This window comes from Zonotrichia albicollis, chromosome 4 (assembly GCF_047830755.1).
Source record: "Zonotrichia albicollis isolate bZonAlb1 chromosome 4, bZonAlb1.hap1, whole genome shotgun sequence".
In the NCBI taxonomy this organism is placed as follows: Eukaryota; Metazoa; Chordata; class Aves; order Passeriformes; family Passerellidae; genus Zonotrichia; species Zonotrichia albicollis.
The window spans coordinates 48,546,401-48,569,506 of record NC_133822.1 but is presented as its reverse complement, the minus strand read 5'-3'; the positions used below and the strand labels follow the sequence as shown (position 1 = coordinate 48,569,506).

Here is a 23,106-nt window from a genome sequence, read left to right as displayed (position 1 = left end):
ATCAGTAATCACAGAGAGAACAGAAAGGATGGAATACTGTAGTTACCTGCAGCAGTCTACTGTCAGCGGGAAATGCATTTTTTGACTCTGCACCATGGCAGAGGTTTGCTTTCCTTACCTCTGGAGGAAATGAAACCAATCCATTCTGTTTGAATGCAATACTGTTCAGTGACGAGGCTTCTTTCTCGGGGAAATCCAGTCCTTGTTCTTCTGGATGCATTCTCTGTTCTTTCCTCTTTTCTTTCTCATACAACACAGCATTAATACTATCTGACAGAGGAAGAGGAAGTTGCACTATGAAGCCTTTTCACAGCCATTATTTTTCTTATCACTAAATGATCACTAGAGAGAGGTTGCTTTGCAGTTGTTTGGATTGGTTTGTGATGATTGCTTTTAATTGAGGAATGATACCCAGTTTTACAAGGCAATTATCCAATTCTTGTCTATGAAACTCTGCTGGACCCCTGCTAGCAAGGAACTCGACGCGAGAACGTTTTTCTCCTGCCTTTTTCTTCACCTGCTCCCACATCCCTGTTTTAAAGTACTTTATTACGGACTTTTATTTTGCAAACATTTAGAGACTAGTGTAGCTTAGTTCACAGGAACTAAAGTCACACAAAAGCCGTGCCGGTGTTTATTAGGGGCTTTCTGTATGCCGGGTACCGCTCAGCGGGTGCGTGCGCTGCAGGAGGAACCCTCGGCACGGGATTCAGGGACAAATACCCACGGGCGAGGGATCCCTGTCCTGGCCCCGCCCCCTGCCCGCACAAGCCCCGCCTATGACCCGCCCAGCAGCCTCGGAGGGGGCGGGGCCTCCCGCCGCCGCCGCTTCCGCCCCTCCCATTGGCGGCGGGGGCTGCGCGTGACCGGGCGGTGCGTGACGTAGGAGGAAGAAGCCGCCATTAGGGGCAGCGGGGCCGCGGCCGCCGGGCACGTTCGGTTGCCGTGTCCCTCTGCAGCCTCTGTCTCCGCGGCCTCGCCGGTGCCTCCCCATCCCCGCCGGCACTTCCCCACCCCGCGGGCCCTCGTCCCGGTGGGCGGCGGCGGCGGCGCCGCGGTGCGGCCCGTTGATGTGAGGCGCGGCTCGGCGGCGGGGCGCGGATGGCGGCGGGGGCCGGCGCGGCGGCCGGGGGCCGCAGCTTCTCCTTCAAGGTGGTGCTGCTCGGGGAGGGCTGCGTGGGCAAAACCTCGCTGGTGCTGCGCTACTGCGAGAACAAGTTCAACGATAAGCACATCACCACCCTGCAGGTGCGGGCCGGGCCGGGGGGCTGTGCTGGTGTGGGGGTCCCGCTGTTGTTCTCCCTTCACCTTGCGCCTCTCCGCGCGCTGCTGGCCGTGTCTGCTCTGCCGCTTCAGGGGCAGCCCGAGGCACTGCTCGCTCGCTCATGGTGCCTGTCCCCTGCCCAGTTTGCTGGAAGCTAGTTTTCTCTTTATTTTCACGCCTCAGATTCAAGCTTTCAGTATGTTTAGGCCTCGTTTCTACTCTGCATACGAACTGCTCCGTTTTTTTCCAATTACGTATGTGAATGTCTTCATTTGAATCGTGGAAAGTATGATGCAAAAGTAATGTTATTGTAATCGTTGTTAGTGGACTGATGACTAAGTATTTCATACGTGCTGCGTTTCTGTTAATCATGGTCTTCCTCATGTTCTCAAATCCTAGCATTAGCTCTATCTAAACGTTTCTGTTTAAGGAGAACAGCTTACACAAAATGGTTTATGAGATTAGGGCTTATGATTTAATAATGGGAAAGATTCTTAAAGCTGAACTGCTTGTCACGACAGCTCCCTGAATTTTGGCTGGATTCTCAGTAGTACTGTCTGTTGTTATAAAGAGCTACAAAGTGATGTTCCACACATGAAATGTGACAGGCTGCCTGCTGGAAAGTAATGGGTTTTTTCATGGCCTACTAGTTGGTGATGGATGGCATGTATGCCCTGGTACGAAATGAACTGCTTGTACTCTCAGTGGTCTCAGAGAACATGTCTTGGAGTTTTTTTTTTTGTGAGTGGTATGTTAAGTCTTTCAGGATCTCGCCTTGCGTAGATGGAAGTGTGGATTCAATGTATGCCACTCTTAATATTTCTTTTTTAAAAGAAAGAAACAAACCACGTCCCTTGGTGGACGAGTAGTGGGTTTTGAACTAATTTTGAATTTCCTGAAGTACAGAAGTAATAGCAGGTGGTGTTAAAAAGAAAAGAGTTTTAAGATAGTTACGTGCCATTCTCATGCATTTAAGGGAAGCTTCTTGAATTGTGTATCTCAGAAGGAATTAATAGTGAAACTTTCCCCTAAAATGCAAGCAGCATTATAGATGCACTAGAAGCAGTACAGGAAATGTTTCATAAACAAATAACTCCATTTTTGCTGTGAAGAGGTAAAAAGAACATGATTTAGACTTTGTTATCCTGTGTTCATACTCAGGTTTTGGGCTAAGCTGTTGGTGGGTTTGCTAGGCAAGGTATCTATAGGAAGCTAGTTGAAGCTGTCATGCCACAATTGATGTTTGGTATGCCACAGAGATACCTGGTAGCTTGTAGGTGTCAGAGGTGCAGCAGGAGTGCAGCATTGAGCAAACAGTCAGTTAAAAGTGCATCAAAATGGTCACGGGTAGCTGAATTCTCATACCCCGTGTTTTAAGAGTAGGTCCAAGTAGATTATGTGGTGATGCTTATGTTTGTTGTTTGGGTTTTTTTGTTCTTTAAATCTGTAGTGGAAAGCCTAAAATTATGAGCAAAAACTGGGTTGGAATACAGACTTGGGCCACAAATATCATAAAACACACTTTTAAGTTGCTCCAAAATGCTGATAGGAAATGTCTGTAGATAGCGTGGCTGCAGAGCTTTTGGTTTTGCCTGTCTGCAGAGGGGTGTGTTGAGGAGTGGAAGCACGTGCTTGCCGTTCCTACTGAGCTTTTGTTTCTCCACCGTAACCAGGTTTGTGGTTGCTGCCTGTGTCTTTTAACTGACTGCTCATTGTTTATCAAATCGTTTGCTTTTCTGTTCTGAGCCTCCTTGGCCACATGTGCGTCTAACTGATGTATATGTAAAATACAACGTCAATTGCTGTTGAATCTTACCGTGCATCATGTGCACTTGTTAAATGTTATCTTTATTATTTTTATTTCCCTGCATCTTACTGTTCTAGAAAAAAAGAAAATGAAGTGAGTACTTCCACTATCAAATTAAAAGACAGTTTAAAAATAAGATGAAGAGAAACTAGGGTATCTGATTAAGCAGTGAAGTAACATATTTGCAAAGCATCCTTTGTTGATTTTTTTTTTTTTTTGGAGATAAAAGTCTTAATCTGATAAGGTTGCTTTGTTTCATGGCAACAGTTCAAAGTAATGCACCAAATTCCTTTTGTTCCAATAAAGTCAAAATTAGATAAATACTTTGCTCCTGGTCCAGCAAAGGAGTGACAATGATGAATCATATGTAGAGGTCACTAGATATTGAGACAAGAGGCTCTCCATCCACAATAATTTAAAAAAGAAAGTGTTGCATAGTGTTTCCTTCCAGTATATTTGCAACAAAAAAAGGGTGGTGAGACTGTAACCTTCTGGAAACCTCACCTAGTGATGTTATTCTACTGTGAAGTAATTTTTTAATACCCAAATAGGTAAGCTTCTTTGGTGCTAGTAACAGAAGACTTGGACTAAAAGGGAGCAGTTTCTCCTCCCTGCCCGCTCCCCTCTCTCAGTGCCAACGGAGTGCACTGGAACCCCCTCTGATCTGGGATGTGTTGCTGTAGTTGTGTTAGTATCAATCATGTACTTAAATTGTTGTTTATGACCTGCCTGTTGAAGTGAAGGTAGCTACTGATTCACAGAAGAAAGCATCTACTTAGAACATTGTGGAAAAGCTGATGCAGGAAAAGTAGGGAATTTTGCACACAATATAATTCATAACCTGTAGGCAGACCTGGTGGGGCAGTTAAAATTGGTTCCCATTGTTTGAAATACTGAAGTAAGTGCCCTCATCTTCATGCAGTAATTATAAAAATATAAATTGATACCAAGTGAACTGTGCTGGAATTACTCTAATAATAAGCCTACTGTCAAACTATTGGGCTTTTTAATTTGATAAATCCTTTTTAGAATTTAATTACTTGGGATAAATACAACTTCTGAATACTGCTCTCTTAAATGTGTGGAGGATTGCAGAGTATCCAACCCAAGAGAGCTGCTGATTGCTTTGATGGACTTGGCATAACCTGGAAAAGCTGTCTGGGTTATCAGAATAGCTGGGGGGTGAGTGAAAGACAGTGTAAGGAAGTTCAGTGCTATGTGCAGTGTTTGTATGCCTGACCTGCTTCTGTTGAACATGAAGCACTCAAGGGCAGATGCCACACACCTGCTTTTGTTCAGTGACTTTTGGGAGGCTCTCTTCCAGCTGTGTCTTCCTTGTGTTCTACTCAAGCCCCTTTATCAGCTCCTGGCAGGGCCTGGTGGGCATACAAAACTGAGGTCATAGAAGAAAATTAAAAGAACAAAAATATTTCCTACAGCCACATCAAAAGATGGGAGTTTTAGCTCTTATAATTGCATTATTCTTTTCTAAGCATCTAAGTATTTTTCAAACCAGTCATAAGGCAGTAGAGTTAAAATATAAAGATTAGAAGCTTCAAAGAGTTGTTTGAAATTACTTATATTTGAATTAACCATGTTCCTGTGAGTTTTTGAAAGTCCTAGCAAAAATGAATTGTCATAGTAATTAAAATAATATTGAGAATAGCTACTGATTGTAAATTGAGTCACAGCTCAGACTTGAGTACTTGTAGTACTCAATTGAGTAATTTTTTTGGAGATTAGAGAAAATGTTGAAGCTTTTTCTATGTGTAATTACCTAATGCCCTGTGGGTAGTCAAAGGCTTTGATTTTGAAACTTGACAAACTTTAAAATCTTGGCAACTGACTTTTTCTCTAAAGTATCTCAAAACAGAAGCTGAGACTCTTACTTATGTGTTGGGTTTTCCCAAATTTCTAAAAACTGCACAGTCCTGCTATTCTCTGTCATTTTTGGGGTTTTTTTTCTCTCTCACTAACTTCAGAATGGCTTGGGGAGGGCTATATGTGAGTTGAAAGGTTAAAAGATATTAGTTGATTTGTCTTTGGCGTGTTTGCCACTGTGGATGTAAAAATGTTTTATTGATAGAAAATGCACCAAACTTACCCATACCTACTAATTCATGAGCAGAGCCTGCTAACTGGATTCTTCAAGTATATGAACAAAATAAAGAAGAATGAAGAATTAAATCTGTAGTATAGTATTGATGGCTTCCTCCAGCATGTTCACAAAGCTTTCTGCACATTACTAAACATGACTGCTTCAAATACCAAGTTCCAATCTTGTTATCAGACAAACCTGCTTGTTATCAGGGTATCTGATAGAGGATACTGTCTCTCCTTTTTTGATTATGGGCCTCAGACTTACGTAGACTAAAACTTAATCATTACAAATTCATCAAATTTTAATACAAGAGCAAGTATGATAGCCCAATGGTAAATGCCCTTGCCGCAGTCTTCTGTGGTTATGGATGTTTTTGCAATACAAAAAAGCATGCATGTAGGAGTATTTTAGTGTTGGGCTATATTAAAAATGAAAATCTATATCTGAGTGGTAAAAGACAGTATTCCTAGCAAAAACTGTAGTACCTGAAGGACAGGTTATACTGAAGCAAAACTTACCTATGCAGATAAACCTACTTTAGTTTTTGCTCTGTCAGATAGGAGATATACTTGTGCTATTAACTGGCTTGTTGTCTAAAGGTACAATGATACATCTTTATGGATACGGAGTTCTGTGTTTTTAAATATAAATCCCCTTTCTGTGAAAGATTTTTCTGCTCAGAAATTGATTCTCAAACACTTGTGTGGAATTCACATCAACATCAAACATTGCTCAGATGAGCTTTTCCTTTGAGATTTGCAGTAGAATATTGAGTACTATAGTACAGCAGATCAATAAAATATTGTCAGGTAAGCTTGATTCATTGTGCCTACAATAGCTTCTCTCCCTGTGGCCCAAGTGTTGGTGAATTAAAACTTCTGACGTTGCCTCCAAGCTTCTGGCTTTTAAACTGTGGTGTAACACAACAAGTGATGACTACTGATGAGTTAATCCTCAGGGACAGCTGTTTGAAAGCCATCAGCTACCTTCTCTAGGGTTTTTAATTAAAGAATGAAAAGTTTTCTGATGTTGAAGATTTGTTACTCTTCTTTTAAGCTGTTTGTTACAGGTTGCTTAGAGGGCCAAATCCATTTAATGTGCTGTCTGGAAATTTTCGAGACTTTTGGCATTACAGTGAGTCTCCTCACTGTAAGACTGAGAGGGTAGTGTAGTGTTAATGCTTTAGGTATGTAGAACACAAGGGTTGTAGTGATCAGTTCTTTGCTATCTGTTCTTGCAAAGTGTTTTTCTTCTGGTTTGTTCTCTCTCTCTTTGTTCTTTTTATCAGGCTTTGTGGAAAGGTTTGGGGGAAGGTACAACTTAAAGATGGAAAGGATTTTTTTAATCATCTCATATTGGTCATACAGATACCAGGGAAGTAGCTGAAGAGCAGGAGCTGCTCTAGCAACTGAATGTTGATGTAACATAGGCAGCACTCCAGAAAGACACTGTGACAGCAGTTTAGGCTGGTGTGCATTGAACTGCTGTGGTCTCCTGTGTGCATTTCTGGTTGCTTGTTTAGTTAAGCAGCAGGCTGGTTCAAGCAGCTCATCTGGCCCATGACACTTTGCACACATGTGACTCGATTCTGTGGCTGGTCAGTGCTCGTACAGAGAGCTCCTCTGGAGCTACTGCAATCCAGCCTAAGATAATCTGTGATGAATGTGTCATAAAATACCACTGAGTACTTGTTTGAACCCAAATGCAAACTGAGGTAAAACTGAAAGGAAAACTCACTATAATTTAAGGCAGAAGAAAAAAGTTAGCCCTTGGTGACTGAATTGTTTGATATAACATGTTACTGCTAGTCTTCAGAATGGGGAGAGCAGGTTCCTAATGCATCAACACCTTGAGACCCTGTTCTGGTCCATTAAACTTGTGTTAAATTATATTCCCTTTTTAGCTGTCAAATTACAGACCTGGTAACAGAGGTGGTTCATGTAAGTTTGGAGGAAACTAGACCTACTCAAGTTACTTAAATTAGATTAACCTTGCAATGTGCTCTGGTCCTGTAAAATATTTCCAGAAGTTAAAGTAGTAGAATTCTAAAGCAGCTTTTATGCTTATTCTGAGGCTTCTCAGCTCAAACAAACAAAAATACAGGACCAAAAAACAGGTGCAGGTGAGTTGTAGGCTCACTTCAGCAAAAAAGGGAAAAGTTGCAGACAAGGAAACTTGTGAAATACTCATGTTCCAAGATATTTAGTGATAAAATAAAACAATTGTTTATGGTTCTAGTATCTTAGTAATAGCAAACTACTTTGCCTAGTTCCTACAGATTAGAAATCCTGATAGGCTTATTCCTACCTGAACTTCACAGATTCTTGTGAAATGCTTTGAGTTCAGCTTAGACTTATCAGTTTGTGAGTTCAGAGTCTTTCCACACAGCTCATCCTTCCCAAATCATTCAGAACAACTGCAAAAGATGTAGTAAATGATTGGCTTAACTCAAATTTATTTAGAATAGACTGCTGGCAAACTATAGTGAAATTACTAACTGGCTTAATATTGACTTAGCCTTCTTGCTTACAGAGTCTTTTGATCTGGAAATTTGTCTTTTATTGATTCTGATGCTTTATTAATTATTTTCAAGTCAAATTACGTGTTTGGTGCATAAAACTTAACTCTAATCTGTTTTGCTTTCCAGGCATCTTTTCTTACGAAGAAACTAAATATTGGTGGAAAAAGAGTAAACCTTGCAATATGGGTATGTTTCTATTTTTTTCTTCCTTAGCTAATTAGAATGTTTTTCTGGAAAAAAAAGTTACTTGGGCTTACTATATCACAAGTGTTGAGCACTTCTTAATAAAGTATTTGGAGTTCTTTGAAGTATTGTTGCTTTGTCTTAAATGCTAACAAGTGTATTTTGAATGCAGGATACAGCTGGGCAAGAAAGATTTCATGCATTGGGGCCTATCTACTACAGGGACTCTAATGGCGCTATTCTAGTATATGATATAACAGATGAAGACTCTTTTCAAAAGGTACTGGGCAGCTTTTACATCTGAACTGGGAACTGCTTGAAAGATAATCTGTGGTATATATAAACAGAACTCTTCTATTTTCAGCAATATATATAATATTTGCAAATGTAGATCATGTAATGGAAGTGTACAGTTTATCAGTATTCTTTTGAAGACTGCCTTCCCTGCTATCAGGTTATTCAAAGAACACCAAAGCATTACTTCAGTTTCTTAGAGCACAGTGCAAATAATGCCAGAGTTGTGGGTTTGATCCCTGTATGGGCCATTCATTCAACAATTGCACTTCATGATCCTTGTGGATCCCCTCCAGCTCAAAATAATCTGTGGTGTAGCTGTGCAAGTTACCTGTGACATAAACCTGGACTGTAGCTGTGCAAGTTACCTGTAAACATAAACATGGACTGTTGTCATGGTATGTCATACTGGTCTGTAGTGTATAAACCAAATTACTAGAAGATACTAAGTGACATGACCTTTTACAGATCTGAGAACCCTGAAATTGCAATACGTGATAGTGGAGCCATTACCTCCTCTGTGAGAAGTTATTTGTTGTTAAATCCTCATCAAAATGTGTAATTGGATGGCTAGTTATTTTATGGCTCTATTAGTTGATCAGTTTGATCAAGTGAGTTTTTTCCACCCTGCATCACTCTGTGCTACCACTCTATAGGATTTTTCAGCTGAAAACTGATGACACTCTTTTAAGAAAGTTTGTCTCTGATTTTCAGCAAAACTAGTCAGACTTGTGTGTAGAGAGAAGTGAAAAAGTGTGGTTGCATGGGCAGGGCTTGTTAGCAGTGATGGAAATAGTGTGAGGGTACAGATCCACAGCAGTTTATCTAATTTAAATAGTCTGGTGTAGAGCAAGTAGAGCACTTGTGCTAGCAGTTCAACATTTGTGGCCACCTGCAGAATGATGATGATGATTTGTGGGTGCTGCTTCAACTTGTGCCTTTTCATGCTGAGTCCTACATAGTAAAACCCTGTGATACCAAAACATTTAAATGTGCAGAAAAAGAGGGAAAACTGATTTACAGAAGTTACTGCAGAAGTACTACTGGATCATGTAGCCTAACTTATTTTTAGATTCTTGAAGTGACTGTCTCTCTTCACAATTATTCCCTTAAAATAGCAGTTCCTAAGCCAATGCAGTGATCATACCACTTTCAAACTTTTCATGACAACAGATTTGTTAACAGATACCTTACCATCAGCTGACTCAACATGCTAGTCCCATTTGTTTTCTCATGAAATAAACATCTGTTATAATCTAACATGAAAAACTTACTTTAGGTGCCTCTGCCTCTAAAGTATTGTTTGTGGTCTGTCAGTAAATGCCCGTTGATAAAAGATCTCATGTCTGACCTAAAGTGGCCCATGCAGTGAACTTGCTATATTGAGTGTGGTGAGTTATATTTTTGGAGTAATTGAACCATTTTATCTAAGTAATTTGCTCTTAATTTCACCTGTGAAATAAAACCTGCTGAACAAGGGCCATATGTAGCAATCTAAATATTTTCTCATCTGTGTTGCTCTAAACATTTTTGCTTTAAGTTTAGAGTAGATGGGGTTAAGGAAATGGAGTGGTTCCACACTGCCTAAGATAATAGCATATTGAGTGAAAACAAACTCACCTCTGTTCTCTTTGCAGGTAAAAAACTGGGTTAAGGAATTAAGAAAAATGTTGGGAAATGAAATCTGTTTATGTATAGTAGGTAAGTCTTTTTCAACATGACTGAAGTGGAAACATCTCTTGATCAATAGCATCTTCCAAATGCTGCTTTGACAGCTTGTACATGTGAAGGGGTGAAGCTTGTTAGATATTTAAAATTAAACTGGAGCTAGAAGTTTCAGTAGATCACATGGAGGAAAATAAGAGTTTGATTGAAAAAATAAGCTGTTTAATTATACACTATTAGAAGTGCATGGTACAGACACCTGCAGACTTTAGTTTAACAAAAAAATGTACATTTTCCTTCTTTCAAGTACTCAAACTCATGGCTTTTCTCAGTGGCATAGACTAGGTGCTTGTCTGTTTTGATAATTAAGTGCTTGCAGGTTGGAATGAGTCTTAAAGATTGGAAATTTTAATGCAAATGGAATGCAACGGAAGTGATGGGTTTAGATTTAAATCTGATCTAATTATTAAAACACTTCCATGAGGTTACATATGTGGACATTGTACAAAAATTACCTCTGCAGCACATGGAAGGCACTAATAAATCACAAAAAAGTGCAAAAGGCTGAATTGGGTGGAGGCATTTAGCTGTCCTGATCTCTCTACAGAACTAGCACCTTATAGCATGCAAATGCTTGGTGAAAGGAGATTCTCAAATCATAGTGTTCTTGAAAGTGAGACCTGTGTAAGAGAGCTGCTCTTTACTGGGACTTACTTGAGAAAATGGAATACCATGATTACATGTCTGCTTTCTTTTGGGGTAATTTTAGAGTACAAAGACTTAAAAGATTAACTTGTTTCCAACAGGTAACAAAATAGACTTGGAAAAAGAGAGACATGTTTCAGTGCAAGAAGCAGAAATGTAAGTCACATCTATTACTAACAGAAACAGTCATTGCAGAATTATGCTGGAGTAATAAACTCGTGATGCTGTTAACATAGCAGCCAGCTAGGCACTGCTGGCTTATGCCTGCAAGTTGTTGAGTGTTCTGTTAGTGACTGAGTCACAGGGTGTCCTGGCTGGCCAAACTGTACTTTGAGAGTTGTTTGTTATTAAAGTCAACATTTACAGTTTAAATCCCTTTCTAGACATGAAATTGTCTTAATTTCAACTAGTGTGCTGCATCAGTCGTGGCAGTTTTAAACACATAACTCCTTTTTTTGTATTAAATAAGCATGTGTGGATTAAGTCTGAGGTCAGAATAAAACCTCTTGTGATCATCTTATTACTTCATGTAAAGTGGCTTAGAAAGATTGAGTCCTTTACTACAATGAGGCTCCATATCTTAATTTCTGCAGGTATGCTGAATCTGTTGGAGCAAAACATTATCATACGTCAGCTAAGCAGAACAAAGGAATTGAAGAACTGTTTCTTGACCTTTGCAAAAGTAAGTATTATGTAGTTTGTTGGTAAGGAGCTGATTCATAAAATGCTTCAGGCTTCAGAAATGTTTTTCAGGCCATGTAGAAAGTTTGAGTGTTAAGTGCTACTTACAACTGACTTCATTTCAGTCTACTCCAAACCACTTGTGTTCTGTAACAGCTCTGGAAGCTTCATGTATGGATGCTCACAATACTGCAAATTCATGCTCTGCTCCAAAAATGTCTTGGTCTTTTGTTGAAGCACTGACTGCTGTTCTACTTACCATGCATAAATAGTAACCTAAATCAAACTTCATGTTCCTGGTCTCACCACTGCTTGCTTTAAATCCTCTGTTTCATACTCTTTCAAAAATTTTCTTAAATTATGTCAATTACAAATCATAAACTCAAAGCTCTAACAATGCAAATTTTACGCAGAAATCTCAACAAATGGTAAAGATCGTGGTATGTGGGATGAAAATCCAACATAAGCAAATCATCCTATTAGTTGTATTTATGAGATAAAAGAATTTAAGGAAGAGGTCTTGTGTGTTTCTGAAGAGGTAGTTGCTTGGGGTTTTGGGGGGGCTGGAGTTTGTTGTTTGTTTGGTTGGATTTTTTTAACAGTGTTACTGATAAGGGTGTGTAAATCTAGCTTTTCAAGTAGCTAACTCCAGGACACCTGAGGATCACTACAATCTCCCTTAGGTACCAGGAGCTCGTGTATGTTGGGTGCTTTAGAAAACAGATTTAATATGTTCTTGCAGTTATGCCATGTGATACCTGAGTACTTACTTCTGCATAACAAATAGGAGAACCACTCTTGCTGAACTTTTCTCTCTGTGCATATAGCTCACAGAGATTAAGATAGCAGAGTCCTAATGTAAAAGTACAATGGAATGTCATCTAATACACATCTTTCTTTACAGGAATGATAGAAACTGCTCAAGTGGATGAAAGAGCAAGAGGCAATGGCTCCAGTCAGTCAGGAACAGCAAGGCGAGGTGTACAGATCATTGATGATGAGCCACAAGTACAGAGCAGCGGAGGGTGCTGTTCTTCTGGATAATTATAAAACTGTGCATCACTGCCCTCTCAATATGAAGACTGCCATATTCCAAGTCACACATTCTTTACCAATGGAGTAATAGAATTAACAGTATTTAAAAATAATCACATGTAACACTGCAGAGACCTTAAGTGCTAAACTAGTGGCGTCTGTGACCAGAGAATTGGCGTTTTCTACAGTGGTTAACAAAGCAATTACCAATGGCCTTTTTACATATTTTTCTTTAATGAGGAATAATATGCATGTAGAAAAGACCTACTTAAAGGCTTCATTTATATTCTTTTAAATCAGATCATTATTTAATAACTTATATACATTGTTGTTGGAATGGTATACGTTTTTGCAGCTCTTTGTACTTTGTGGTAGATGGAATTGTATCACTTCTAAAATGCAAATTGATTTTTTTTTAAATTAGCAGATATCTGAATTAATATTTTTGCAGGGCCTCTACAAGCCTATAACTCAACTACTTTGATATATTCTGTTCATCTGTATGCCAAGCTGATAAAATACATTGTAAATTACATATTAAATATTTTATCTGCTTTTACAGTTGCAGGTGCAGAAATATGTACATCAGTCTTGTCTGTGATCGTGAAGTGAATAAGTCAGTGAAAGATGCAAGCTTTTCATGTGCACTGTTAAATTGCTCATTCTATTCCCCTACCTGAAAACAGCTTTGTTTTGGGTACATCCATAGCTACAGCAATTCTTTAATCCGTTTCTGGCAAGCAGCAGTATTTAGAGCATCCCCTTACTGGAAGAGAATGCTTTTGTAAACTGCTGTTTATCATTGAGGTGTTTGACTTGCAGCTAAAACAGTTGGTGCATGCACATACCTTGCCTCTGCAGTTACTCTGTTCTCTCAGAAGATCCCCAGAAAGTCAAAGCAACCTTAGCCCTCATCTGTCTGGTAGCCAGTAAACCAGATGCATGGGAAACTCTTTAGCTGCTCTAATACATTTGTTTCCAAAGACAGCATTATAAACTATTCATGAGCATATTTTTCTTCCCTGTAGGGCTTGAGTGAATAATTAATTGACATTAACTAGAACTTCTAATTTGGAGTGATGAAATTGAAGATGTGAAACTTGCCAGATGTAGCTGTAACTAAGGGGATTCTAGGCAGAATTGAACTTATTCCTAACTTGTTCTTTCTCTTGTAAAGTGTTTTGAAAAAGCCCATTTAAGTTTCAGGAGGAGGGTTTTCAAAAAAAAAAAAGTGTGAACTACTGTCACAAAAAAACCACAAGTGGTGGTAGCTGAAATTTCGAAATGTTTTGTGCTCTGACTTTTTTTACTTAAGTTGTCATGCTTGGAAAAACAGTAAAGGTGATGTCTATGACAAAGTAGAATATCCTTGGCCTTCCTTTTTCTGAAAGGTAGATTTAGTATTGCATATGAATGCACTGAATCGTGTGGGTATGTTCTGATAGACAAAAAAGTAGTAGTAATGAATTAGTCTGTGTAAGAAGTGTGCTGTCTTCAATCTGATTTTTGTTTTCTCTGAAATACTAGAGGGCTTTGATACAGACTGATCCTGGTGCATTTTCTCCTTTCCTGCCTTAACTGTAGTGTAGATACTTTTTCTTAGACCACCATTGCTGTGTTCTTCTGACATGTTTGTGTGCATGATGGAGAAAGGTGGTCTGTTCCTGGTAGTGAAGATCAAGTTTCTTGGCTGTGCAGAGCTTTGGTGTGAACCTAGAATCTGTGATTATATGTGTCAACATGTAGCAACACTGTTACCTTGCACATATCTAACAACAGTGAGCTCTGACAAAGTTGAAAACCAGATCAGTTTGGTCTAACGCTGGTATCTGACAATCAGCCTTGTGATACAATATATGAAGAGTGAAATTGTGAAGTCTTGATGTTCAAAAACGGCATTGCCTCCGAATAGGAGTTTCAGTTTTTTTATTCAAATTTAATTTTTTCCATCTCTGCAAATAAAACCCTGAACAGCCCAACTTCAACTAGACATAGTTGAAGCAGTGTGTAGAATGTATCTTTCTCCCTGCAGTAAGGAGTTTCTTAGTGTGTTGTGTGGTAGGGGCATCCCATGTGACTTTGTCAATTACAAAACTAACGAAGGCATGTTGATACTAGCTCTTAAGTCTCTTATGGAATTAAAGCTATTACTACTGAAAACTTAGGTGGGGATAAAGAAGTCTACAATTTTGTAATACCAAAAAGGTTCTGGTTCCTATTAGTGAAATATTTTTAAAATTCTCAAGTTACTTTTCTTACTTAAGCTACAACATAAATATTCACTGGAAACCTTCCTGTCTAAGCTGTGATTTGGTTGGACTTGATTTATGAAACTTAAAACCTGTGTTTGCAGGGTAGCATTGTATAACTGGATGAAAGTATAGCTTTGTGAAGTCAGGGAAGCTGGTTGAAGACTAGACAGAAGTTGAAAACATGAATTGTTTGGGCTAATTTACATAGGACTTCAACTATTCATTGTTAGCAGACAAAATACAACAGTTGCAGGAGAAAGCATCTTTGTCAAAGATACCAAGAGTGTTCTTTGCACTTGATATACAGAAAAGCACAAATAGCTTGGTTTGCTATATTTGAGCAGAATCTTACTCAAGTAACCTGGTAACTAGTATGTGAGTTGTTTTTCAAGAGTCTTGAATCTTGCATTTGATCTAGATTGCCTGGTTTGTATGTCTGAAGGAGAACTGTTTTCTTGTTGCTGATTTCTGTGGCTGTAAACAAGTAAGCTTATTTTCATTCTTCTGAGAAGTGAAAGAGAAGAGGCTGCCTGTCTTTGGGAAGTACCTCTGTTGTGGGGCAGGTAGCCAGACACCCACTATAGCATGTGTAAATCAACACTGAGCACACTTCCTCAGGGTGTATCTTGACAGAGATTACTCACATACATACTAAAATAAAATGTAACTTTGTACAATACCTTTCTAAAACAACTTTTAAGTGCTTGCTCACAGTCTTGATGCTGCTACTATGAGTACATGAGCTGCCTATGAAACTTTATCCCTTGCTGAAATAAAATCCAACAAGCCAAAGTCCAACAGCTTTAATGCAGCAGTATGTCTCTCTGCTGGTTGTTATTTATGGACACTGTATACTGCACTTAGACTTTACTTCAGAAGCTATAAAAGATGGGATAGACTGATACAGACAAGGACACACAAATTCAGATGTATCATATTTGGACATGACTGTAACTAGCTGCAAAGACTGGGAGAGCTGGCTTCTTCTGGCTAGCAGTGGTCTTGCACGTGATTTCAGGATGGAGGTATCCAATGGCCAGATTAACTGTATGAGATGGTCTTTTGAAGCAGTCAAGTAATTGAGTGTTGCCTTGATTATATTGCATGCTTTCCTTCAGTGTTCACACATTTTGTGGACAGGTGTTTTTGCATTCTACCACATAGAAAACTGCCTGCAGTTCTTAAAGAACTTAGTGATGAAATTTCTACTTTAGTTTCCAAACAAGATGAAAAAGACTTTGCGAAAAGGTATGAATTATGGAAAGTGGTTAGATCTCAAATGGAGTTCTCAAAAATGTTGGATGCTGTCAAAATGCAAAATGTAAAAATGAAGGTCAGGAATCTCCATAAGCTGAAAGCAGTTAAGTGATATGAATAGTAGAGTATGGGAATAAGAGTTGGAGCCAGCCACATCCCATTTTTCTGCTTTTAGTGGAATGAAAAGGAGAAGTAGGAAAAAAAAGGAATGTTGGAAAAACTGAGGTTGGTGGTGGTAGGCTGCTGAGTAAGATGACGAGTTAACCTTTGAGTTGCTAGAGAGTCTCAGGAATGGCAATATCGGACTCAGGATTTCTGATAGCACTTCTTGGGTTGTTCCTACTTCTGTGAAATACTCTTCTTCCTTCATTGAAGAGAATGCAACTAACTTTGAGCAGGCTTTCAGGCACAATACTAACCTGCTTAAAATATTTTTAATTAGAATATGCTAATTTATTAACTATTTACATTTCACTGACTTTGTTAATCTTAGTCTGCATCGAATCCTAGGAGTTTTTCTTGAGAAGTTGGGAAGTACATCATGCCATGAGGATAACTTTCACTGCAGTTGTGTCAAGGAGTTGCAGATGATGACCAAGACCCTTTGCACTACTTGCTGTGCAAGCTCAACAAGGTCCCCAAACTAACTCACTAGCTCTTAACAGTGCTGGGCACTTGCTTCTGCTATTCTTTGGAGGATTCTGCTCAACACCGGGTTTTTCCTTCCATACAGGCAAGCCTGTGCAACTTAATGATGTAGCTGTCTAATAAATTTAGGCTTTTTCTATCAAATAACAATGTATACTCTTTGCTCCTGCATTTTTTGGGGCTGTCATTGGCCCCTGTATTGAGCAGAATGAGATGGAGATGATTTTGAGAGTTGTGGAGAATAGGGAATGTTTCTTGTCTTGAGATGGCTTGGAAAGTGAGAGTCCGTGAAAAATTCAACATTATGACAAAGTATTATTCTGCCCAAGATAACAGAAAATAGTTTGGCTCAGATAAATTTTTGCTGTAATATGTTCAAAAGGATAATTTGCTCTACTTCTAAAGTGAAAACTTATTTCAAGCTGATCTCTCTAGTCTTAACTTTTTTTTTAGGTTTACTTAACTTGGCCAAAGCCTTAAATTGAGTGCCATTTATACAGCCGTAAACTAAACTTTGATTGTTGGGAAGAACAGCATACTTGTTCATATTCCACTGGCCAGTTTAGATCTAAGATTGTGTTTATTCAATACCAGGATGTTAAAAGATAGACTGAAAAATAGTTTTAATCTATTTCCACTGCTTTGTGCATTCAGGCAAGTAACATGGATGTGATGCAGCTGCAGGGTCACTGTGAAAAGGGGACTTCTCTTTCTTTTCCTGCTTCTTGGCTGCATTGATCTGTGTTGCTAAATTCCTCCTACAGGAAACAGTGCTCTGCAAGAAAGGAAGTGCACGTTTGCTCCTTGCTTCTCTAGCTCCTGTAGACAGTGATAGGCACTATAGCGGTTATATCCAGTTCCTCTCAGCTTAATAACCCTTTTTTTCCTCAAGTGGAGCTTTTCTTACATCTTGACAAATAATTCTTTTTGTGTATCCAGTCTCACGATCCCTTCAAAGGATTTTAATACTTTATTGTCGTTTACCTGAAAGATGTTTAATTTGAAAGCATGACAAGGAAGGATAATGAGTAGCAATTTTGCAGCAGTCTTCCCTAACAATTGGCCATATCCCATCTCCAAAACAATGAAGAGAGAAGATTCAAGTTTAATGGTGAGTCCTTGCTAGCTCTGTATCTGACTTCTGATTCTTGGATATTAGAAGTGACTTATAAGAAATCTCAGTTGAGAGGGTTTGAGAGAGCAAGGACTTCCTCATCAGATGCAAATTATTGATACCCTGTGACAGATCCAAACTCATGGGGTTTTTTAACTGTTAAAACTGTTAAATTGCAGGCCCTTCTTCAAGTTAGGCATTCTGAAACATCAACAAATTTTGGACTTGCAGTGGAAGAGAACAAGTATTTTCTTTTTCAGAACAGGAAACTTTAAACTGACTAATCAGGCTTGTTTTAGTAAAAAGAGAAAAACCATTTGATACCTAAATCTTTAAGTGCCGTCAGTGCTATTTGATCATACAGGCATTATAATCATTGTCTTACAAGGTTTTTCTCATCAGATAAGCTCATTAAGCTTATCAGTCATACTCAAATAAAAAGAAAACATTAGCAGGGCAAATCCAATGCTGAAAAGGATGCAGCATTTTTAAAGTTGAGTAACTTAACATTGACAAATGTTATAAGAATAATCTATTTGGTGTTTGTGGATAAAAGAAATTTTGTAAAAACATACTAAAAATATCCTGCAGGGGCTTCACGAATGTTAACTTTCCCAGTGCATTTCTGCAGCTGGAGTTCTTAAATACATCTTGATATATTTATATACCAATGCATTTAGAGGAAGATAGTCCTGTGATAAATTAATGCCAAATGGTCAATTAACTATTAAAACAAGGATTCTTTTGTCATGACTGCTGCTTGATCAATGCTCATATTAAAAGTGACAATGCATGGAAATGGATCAGTAGGGGGAAAAAAGTGTACTGAAAATCAATGCAGAAAGAAAATATTGTCATTTCTTACATTTACAGAATGTTACAGAATTTGAAACTTGATGACAGTGTATAATAAAGTGGCACTGAAAGTTATTGGAAATTGGGGGCAGTGACTGAGACCAGAGGTTTTTTTTTATGTTACACATATAATATTTCTGAACTCACCTGAGTCAAAAGATGGCTTTAAGATATCAAACCAGGCTCACTGAGGTTACTGTAAATTATCCTAGCATATACCCCAGAGACTGTAGTGTGAGCATATCCCAGTAAAATAAAGCTTTGACTCTCAACACTGGTTTTGGCATCTCAGAACAGAGGAAGGAGCAGTTGCTGTTGAGCTACATTTATGTTTAATAGTAGCCTCAGGGATGCTGCCTCTGTGCAGCAAAACAAAGTCAAACATGGAACCAAGGCTAGGGTGGGGATTTTCCACCAGCTGTAACGTGCTGCTTCCTGTCTCCACCATGAGTGCTCGTTCATGCTTCCCTAGTGAAAACTGCTGGCTGGCTGATGCTGTGGATTTGAACTGGGTGGACATTGTGAGTGAGAACAGCAAGCAGCAGGAAAAGCACAGCAAGATGACAGCAACTGGCATGTTTCTGCTTTAGCTGTTCTTAGCCCTTTCACTTGCAGTTCTAAGAAGTCAGTAATTCTATCTTCTTGTCACAGAATCACTGAATGGGTCAGGTTGGAAGGGACCACAGTGGGGCATCTGGTCCAGCCTCCCTGCTCAAGCAGGATCATCCTAGAGTACATTACAGGGAATTGTCCAGGCAGTTCTTTAGTATCTCCAGTAAGGGAGTCTCCACAACCTCTCTCAAAAAAGGTGCATTTTCTAGTAAGTGGGAGTTTTTTTGTTGTAGTTTAAGAAAGTAAAATCCAGACTTTTTTAGAGTAAATGTAGTTCCTTCACAATTTGCTTTTCAAAATATGTCAGCATTTCTCTAAAGGGGCTATGTTAAGTGGTGAAGAGCAAGTGTACTACTTGTAGTTACACCCTGCAATCAGAGTCCTAAGGTGAATATTTCAAATAGCAAGAGGCAGCACAGTATCTGATATACCTCGGAAGTCCATCTACTCTCCCGCTGTTTTGTGATGTAGAGTAATTGCAAAACAATCCTCAGCTGTAAGCTGTGTCCATCCCGAAGTTGGATTGGGGCTTAAAATGGCTCCAATCAATGGCCTGCAAGGAATCCTTTCAGCATGTGAATACTGCGGTGTTTAGCACTATGTGCACCTTTTCTTTTTCAGATACTTAGGGATTTCAGCCTGTATGGGAAATCAAGTGATCTCTGAAGATGACAATGGTAGCGAATTAAGATCAAGAAGTAAACATTGACTGCCCTTACACTAAAGCAATTGTTCTCTTACTTCTCTGCTCTTTCCAGGAAATGTTGTTTGTTGCTATTATGATGTATATGTAGAAGTGATAGGGTTACAACAATTTGTCTGCCGTGCTGCATTCCTAGCTCTGGCAATACTGGTGTGCCAATGGCAAACAACAGATCAGTTTCTGTTTAGTCATCGCTGTCGGATAGCTTCCAGCTACCCTCTATGGAGGCTGATGCAATCATGAATTTCTCCTTGCATGACAAATGCAGAGCATTCATGTTAGTATCTGCTCTGCTTCTTTTGTATTTACAAGCCCCACAGTTTTATACCCCACTGAGAGAAAAAACCTATTGTAAAGTGATGGTCGGTTACACCAACCGCAATGTTTTCTTATGTGACAACTTCTATATGTTTTGGGTTGATTCATATTCTGGAATTGTATTGATACACAGATAAAAAATCAAGTTCACAAACATGAGCTCAGTGCTGTGCTTAAGGATATTCAAAATGTGATGCTGCAAATGCTTCAAGAAATCTCATCACCCAGCATACATGCCTTCATGTCTTGTTACATTTCCATGCCTTCACACTGTAAATACAAATAAATGCCACTGGGGTATGGCATTTCCTTCCTTTTAATTTTGGTCTATGTATACTTAGTTTGTCTCCATTCTTGTCTAACCTTGTTGCAGAAGGTAGCTAAGCATGGAACAGTGCTCTATCTGCATGCTCTACTTGTTCAGGTTAGTGGATTTTTTATGTTTTCTTTGAGGAACAGGTTAGAAAGGCTATCCTATCTTTATCTCTCAGTTTCTGCTTTGAGGTAGAAACAATTGGTAAGTAAAGAAGGTCCTAAGTGGTCCCAGAGCCTACATTTTCTGGCAAATAAATTAGGCCAGAGTGCATAAGGAGCTCTGGCCTTGAGAGCAGATGGCACAATGCAGCTTTAATCCAGGTGCTTTAGTCCTCTTCTGCCCTTTAAATCATATTTACATGCTGCCAGCTTGCAGTGGCTGTGCTGTCCCCAACCCCATCTCTATGTATTAGCCTGAGAAACCGTAAGTGGTATGGTCCATAATTACATAAAAGAGCAAACTATTAATAAAATGTAAAGGCTGACTGTACCCCAGGGGCTTTCTTGGTTGACCTGTATGGATGTGGGCAGGGACTGATCTCCCTCCTGCTCTCCTAATTGTGGAATAGAATGGAAGGTATTTTAAAAAATCTTTTCCTCTTGCATGGGGAAAATAAGAGCATTTCACAGCTAAATCCTTGGATATTTCATTTATTGTCTACAGTACAACTAATGCTGAGGAAAGGTACCTCTTAAAATATGAGGAACTTGAAAAGCCTAGTCTGCAGCTCTCTCCTGGGTGACTTGCTGCATCCAGAGTCCAGGACAGCACCCCATTTACTATCTCATTGTGGTCTGTGATAAACTGGAATAGCCTAGAAAAATTGTGGGTTGCATCTGTCCATGCAAGGCTTGGAATACATCCATTTCCTATGAGGAGAAATAAAGATCAAAGGGAAAGATATTTTTGGTATTGTTTTTCTTTGTTCCTCTGCTGAGGGGTTGTTTGTACAAATTAAGCCTGAGATGGAAGGACTTGACAGAACCCGCACTTGTCTTGTGTGGGCCAGGTTTTCATGTGGTTGAGCATGTGGGCAGCTGACACTTCTGAACACAGGAAAGTATCTTGGAACTCTGCTGAAATAGTTGTGTGAACAACAACAATAGCAGCTGCTGCAGCTTTTGGCACAGCAGTAATAGCTATGCTTGCAGCTGTGACAGCAACAGAAGCCACGGGAAAGCCAGGAACACTCTGGCTGCACACTCAGTGCTGGCTGCTGTGCTGTGACCACCTTTTATGTGACAGAAGTGTTAGAGCAGATGGTTAATTAAAATCCAACAAAGAGTGGGCCCCCAGGCTACAGATACCCTCCTCCTTAGACTCCCATCTGTGTAGTGTGTGAAAGGTTGGACTTCAGCATAGAGCTACAGAGTGTCCCATTGTTTCCTTAAGGGGCTTATGGAGGAGGGAGAGGGACCTGCTAGCACCATGTCAGCCTATGGAACTTGCTGTTGTGTATCATTCAGGTCTGCAAAGTACAATAATGTAACACACCAATAATGTAGGCTGGGAAGCAGCCTTGCACAAAGGTATCTGAGTGTCAAAACCTCTGCACAACAAATCAATCTTGAGCCAGAAAATAAAGCCATCCTGGGCTCCATCAGGAAGAACACTGCCAGCAAGCTGACGGGTGATGATACTTCCTCAGCCCTCGTGAGAGAGTTCTGGAATGCTGGGTCTAGTGCTGGATTCCCTGGTAGAATGGAGACACTGACAGCCTGGAGTGAGACCTGTGAAGGGCAATCAAAGGCAATTAGGAGACTGGACCATCTGTCATACAAAGAGACGCTGACAGATGTGAGACTGTTGTCTCTAGAAGGGTCAGACGATCTTTTCAATATCTAAATATAGATTATGAGAGGAAGTAAAGAAAGCACTGGTATCTTTAGTGGTATTCAATGACAAAATGGACCCAAACCAAAATACAAGAAATTTCATTTAAGCATAAGAAAAACCTTTGGTTTTCCAAAAGCAACCAAACACTGATCAAAGAGCTGGACTGAGGAGGCTGTGGTTATGTATATTCTTGAAGATTCTCAAACTTTATAAAGCTCTGAGCAATCATTTGTGATTTGCTCTGGGCAGAAGGGTTGGATTAGATGATCTCTAAAGATTCCTGCCAACTTCAATCTTTCAGCAGTCCTTTGATAGAGCAGCCTGATAACAAATGTAATTTTGCTCCCCAAGTAACAATATACACATTGTTATACAATGAAAATTTGCTAAAGAACAAGGGAGAAGGCCCAAGATGGATGTCTAGAAGATTGGGTAAGTAGCTAGAAGATGGTCATATATATCTCATGGAGTAGATTGGTCTGTGGGACTGAGTTCTTTGAAACATACTGGCCTTCTTGACACTGAGGTAATGGTGACTGGCATGCTGAGAACAGCACAAATGGGATTTATCTTTTCATTTTTTACTTAGTTGACAGCTCCACGAACGTCAGCTTGAGGAAAAAGCCTTTCACACAACTTGTGTGCAAATTTTACAAATAATAGGCAAAGTCTAGCACTGAGCTGACTTGACAGAAGCAGGACCTTTGCAATGAGTGAGAGTGGGTGATAATTGCCCTCAAAAAGAATAATGGCATTTTATCTTGGGCCCTGTAGAAGGGTGGGAGTGGGTAGATGAACAGGAGGAATTAAGATGAGAGGGTTAAAATAATATGGGCTGGATTAATGACTAAAACATTCTGCAGAAGTCTGGATGTATCACAATGGTGTGGGTCACTGTCAGCAAACAGAATGTTACAAGAGAAAATATTTAGCTGTGTG

At 39.5% G+C, this 23,106-nt stretch overlaps 1 protein-coding gene across 1 annotated transcript; it reads left to right on the top strand.

Annotated features, from left to right (window-relative positions):
• The first annotated feature begins 855 nt into the window (after nucleotides 1-855).
• On the top strand, nucleotides 856-13,614 carry RAB21 (RAB21, member RAS oncogene family). Its single transcript, XM_005480763.4, has 7 exons — nucleotides 856-1,248; nucleotides 7,820-7,879; nucleotides 8,049-8,156; nucleotides 9,808-9,871; nucleotides 10,642-10,696; nucleotides 11,134-11,222; nucleotides 12,126-13,614. Exons 1-7 carry the CDS (start codon nucleotides 1,102-1,104, stop codon nucleotides 12,263-12,265), a joined length of 663 nt encoding a protein of 220 aa, XP_005480820.2. The 5' UTR covers nucleotides 856-1,101; the 3' UTR covers nucleotides 12,266-13,614.
• The last annotated feature ends 9,492 nt before the right edge of the window (nucleotides 13,615-23,106 follow it).

What these genes read in the sequence shown, in the direction of transcription:
- RAB21 (XM_005480763.4), top strand. Translation starts at nt 1,102, where the DNA reads ATGGCGGCGGGGGCCGGCGCGGCGGCCGGGGGCCGCAGCTTCTCCTTC. An exon ending in GAGTAAACCTTGCAATATGG is followed by an intron (nt 7,880 to 8,048) that starts GTATGTTTCTAT and finishes TTTTGAATGCAG; the next exon opens with GATACAGCTGGGCAAGAAAG. An exon ending in ATGAAGACTCTTTTCAAAAG is followed by an intron (nt 8,157 to 9,807) that starts GTACTGGGCAGC and finishes TTCTCTTTGCAG; the next exon opens with GTAAAAAACTGGGTTAAGGA.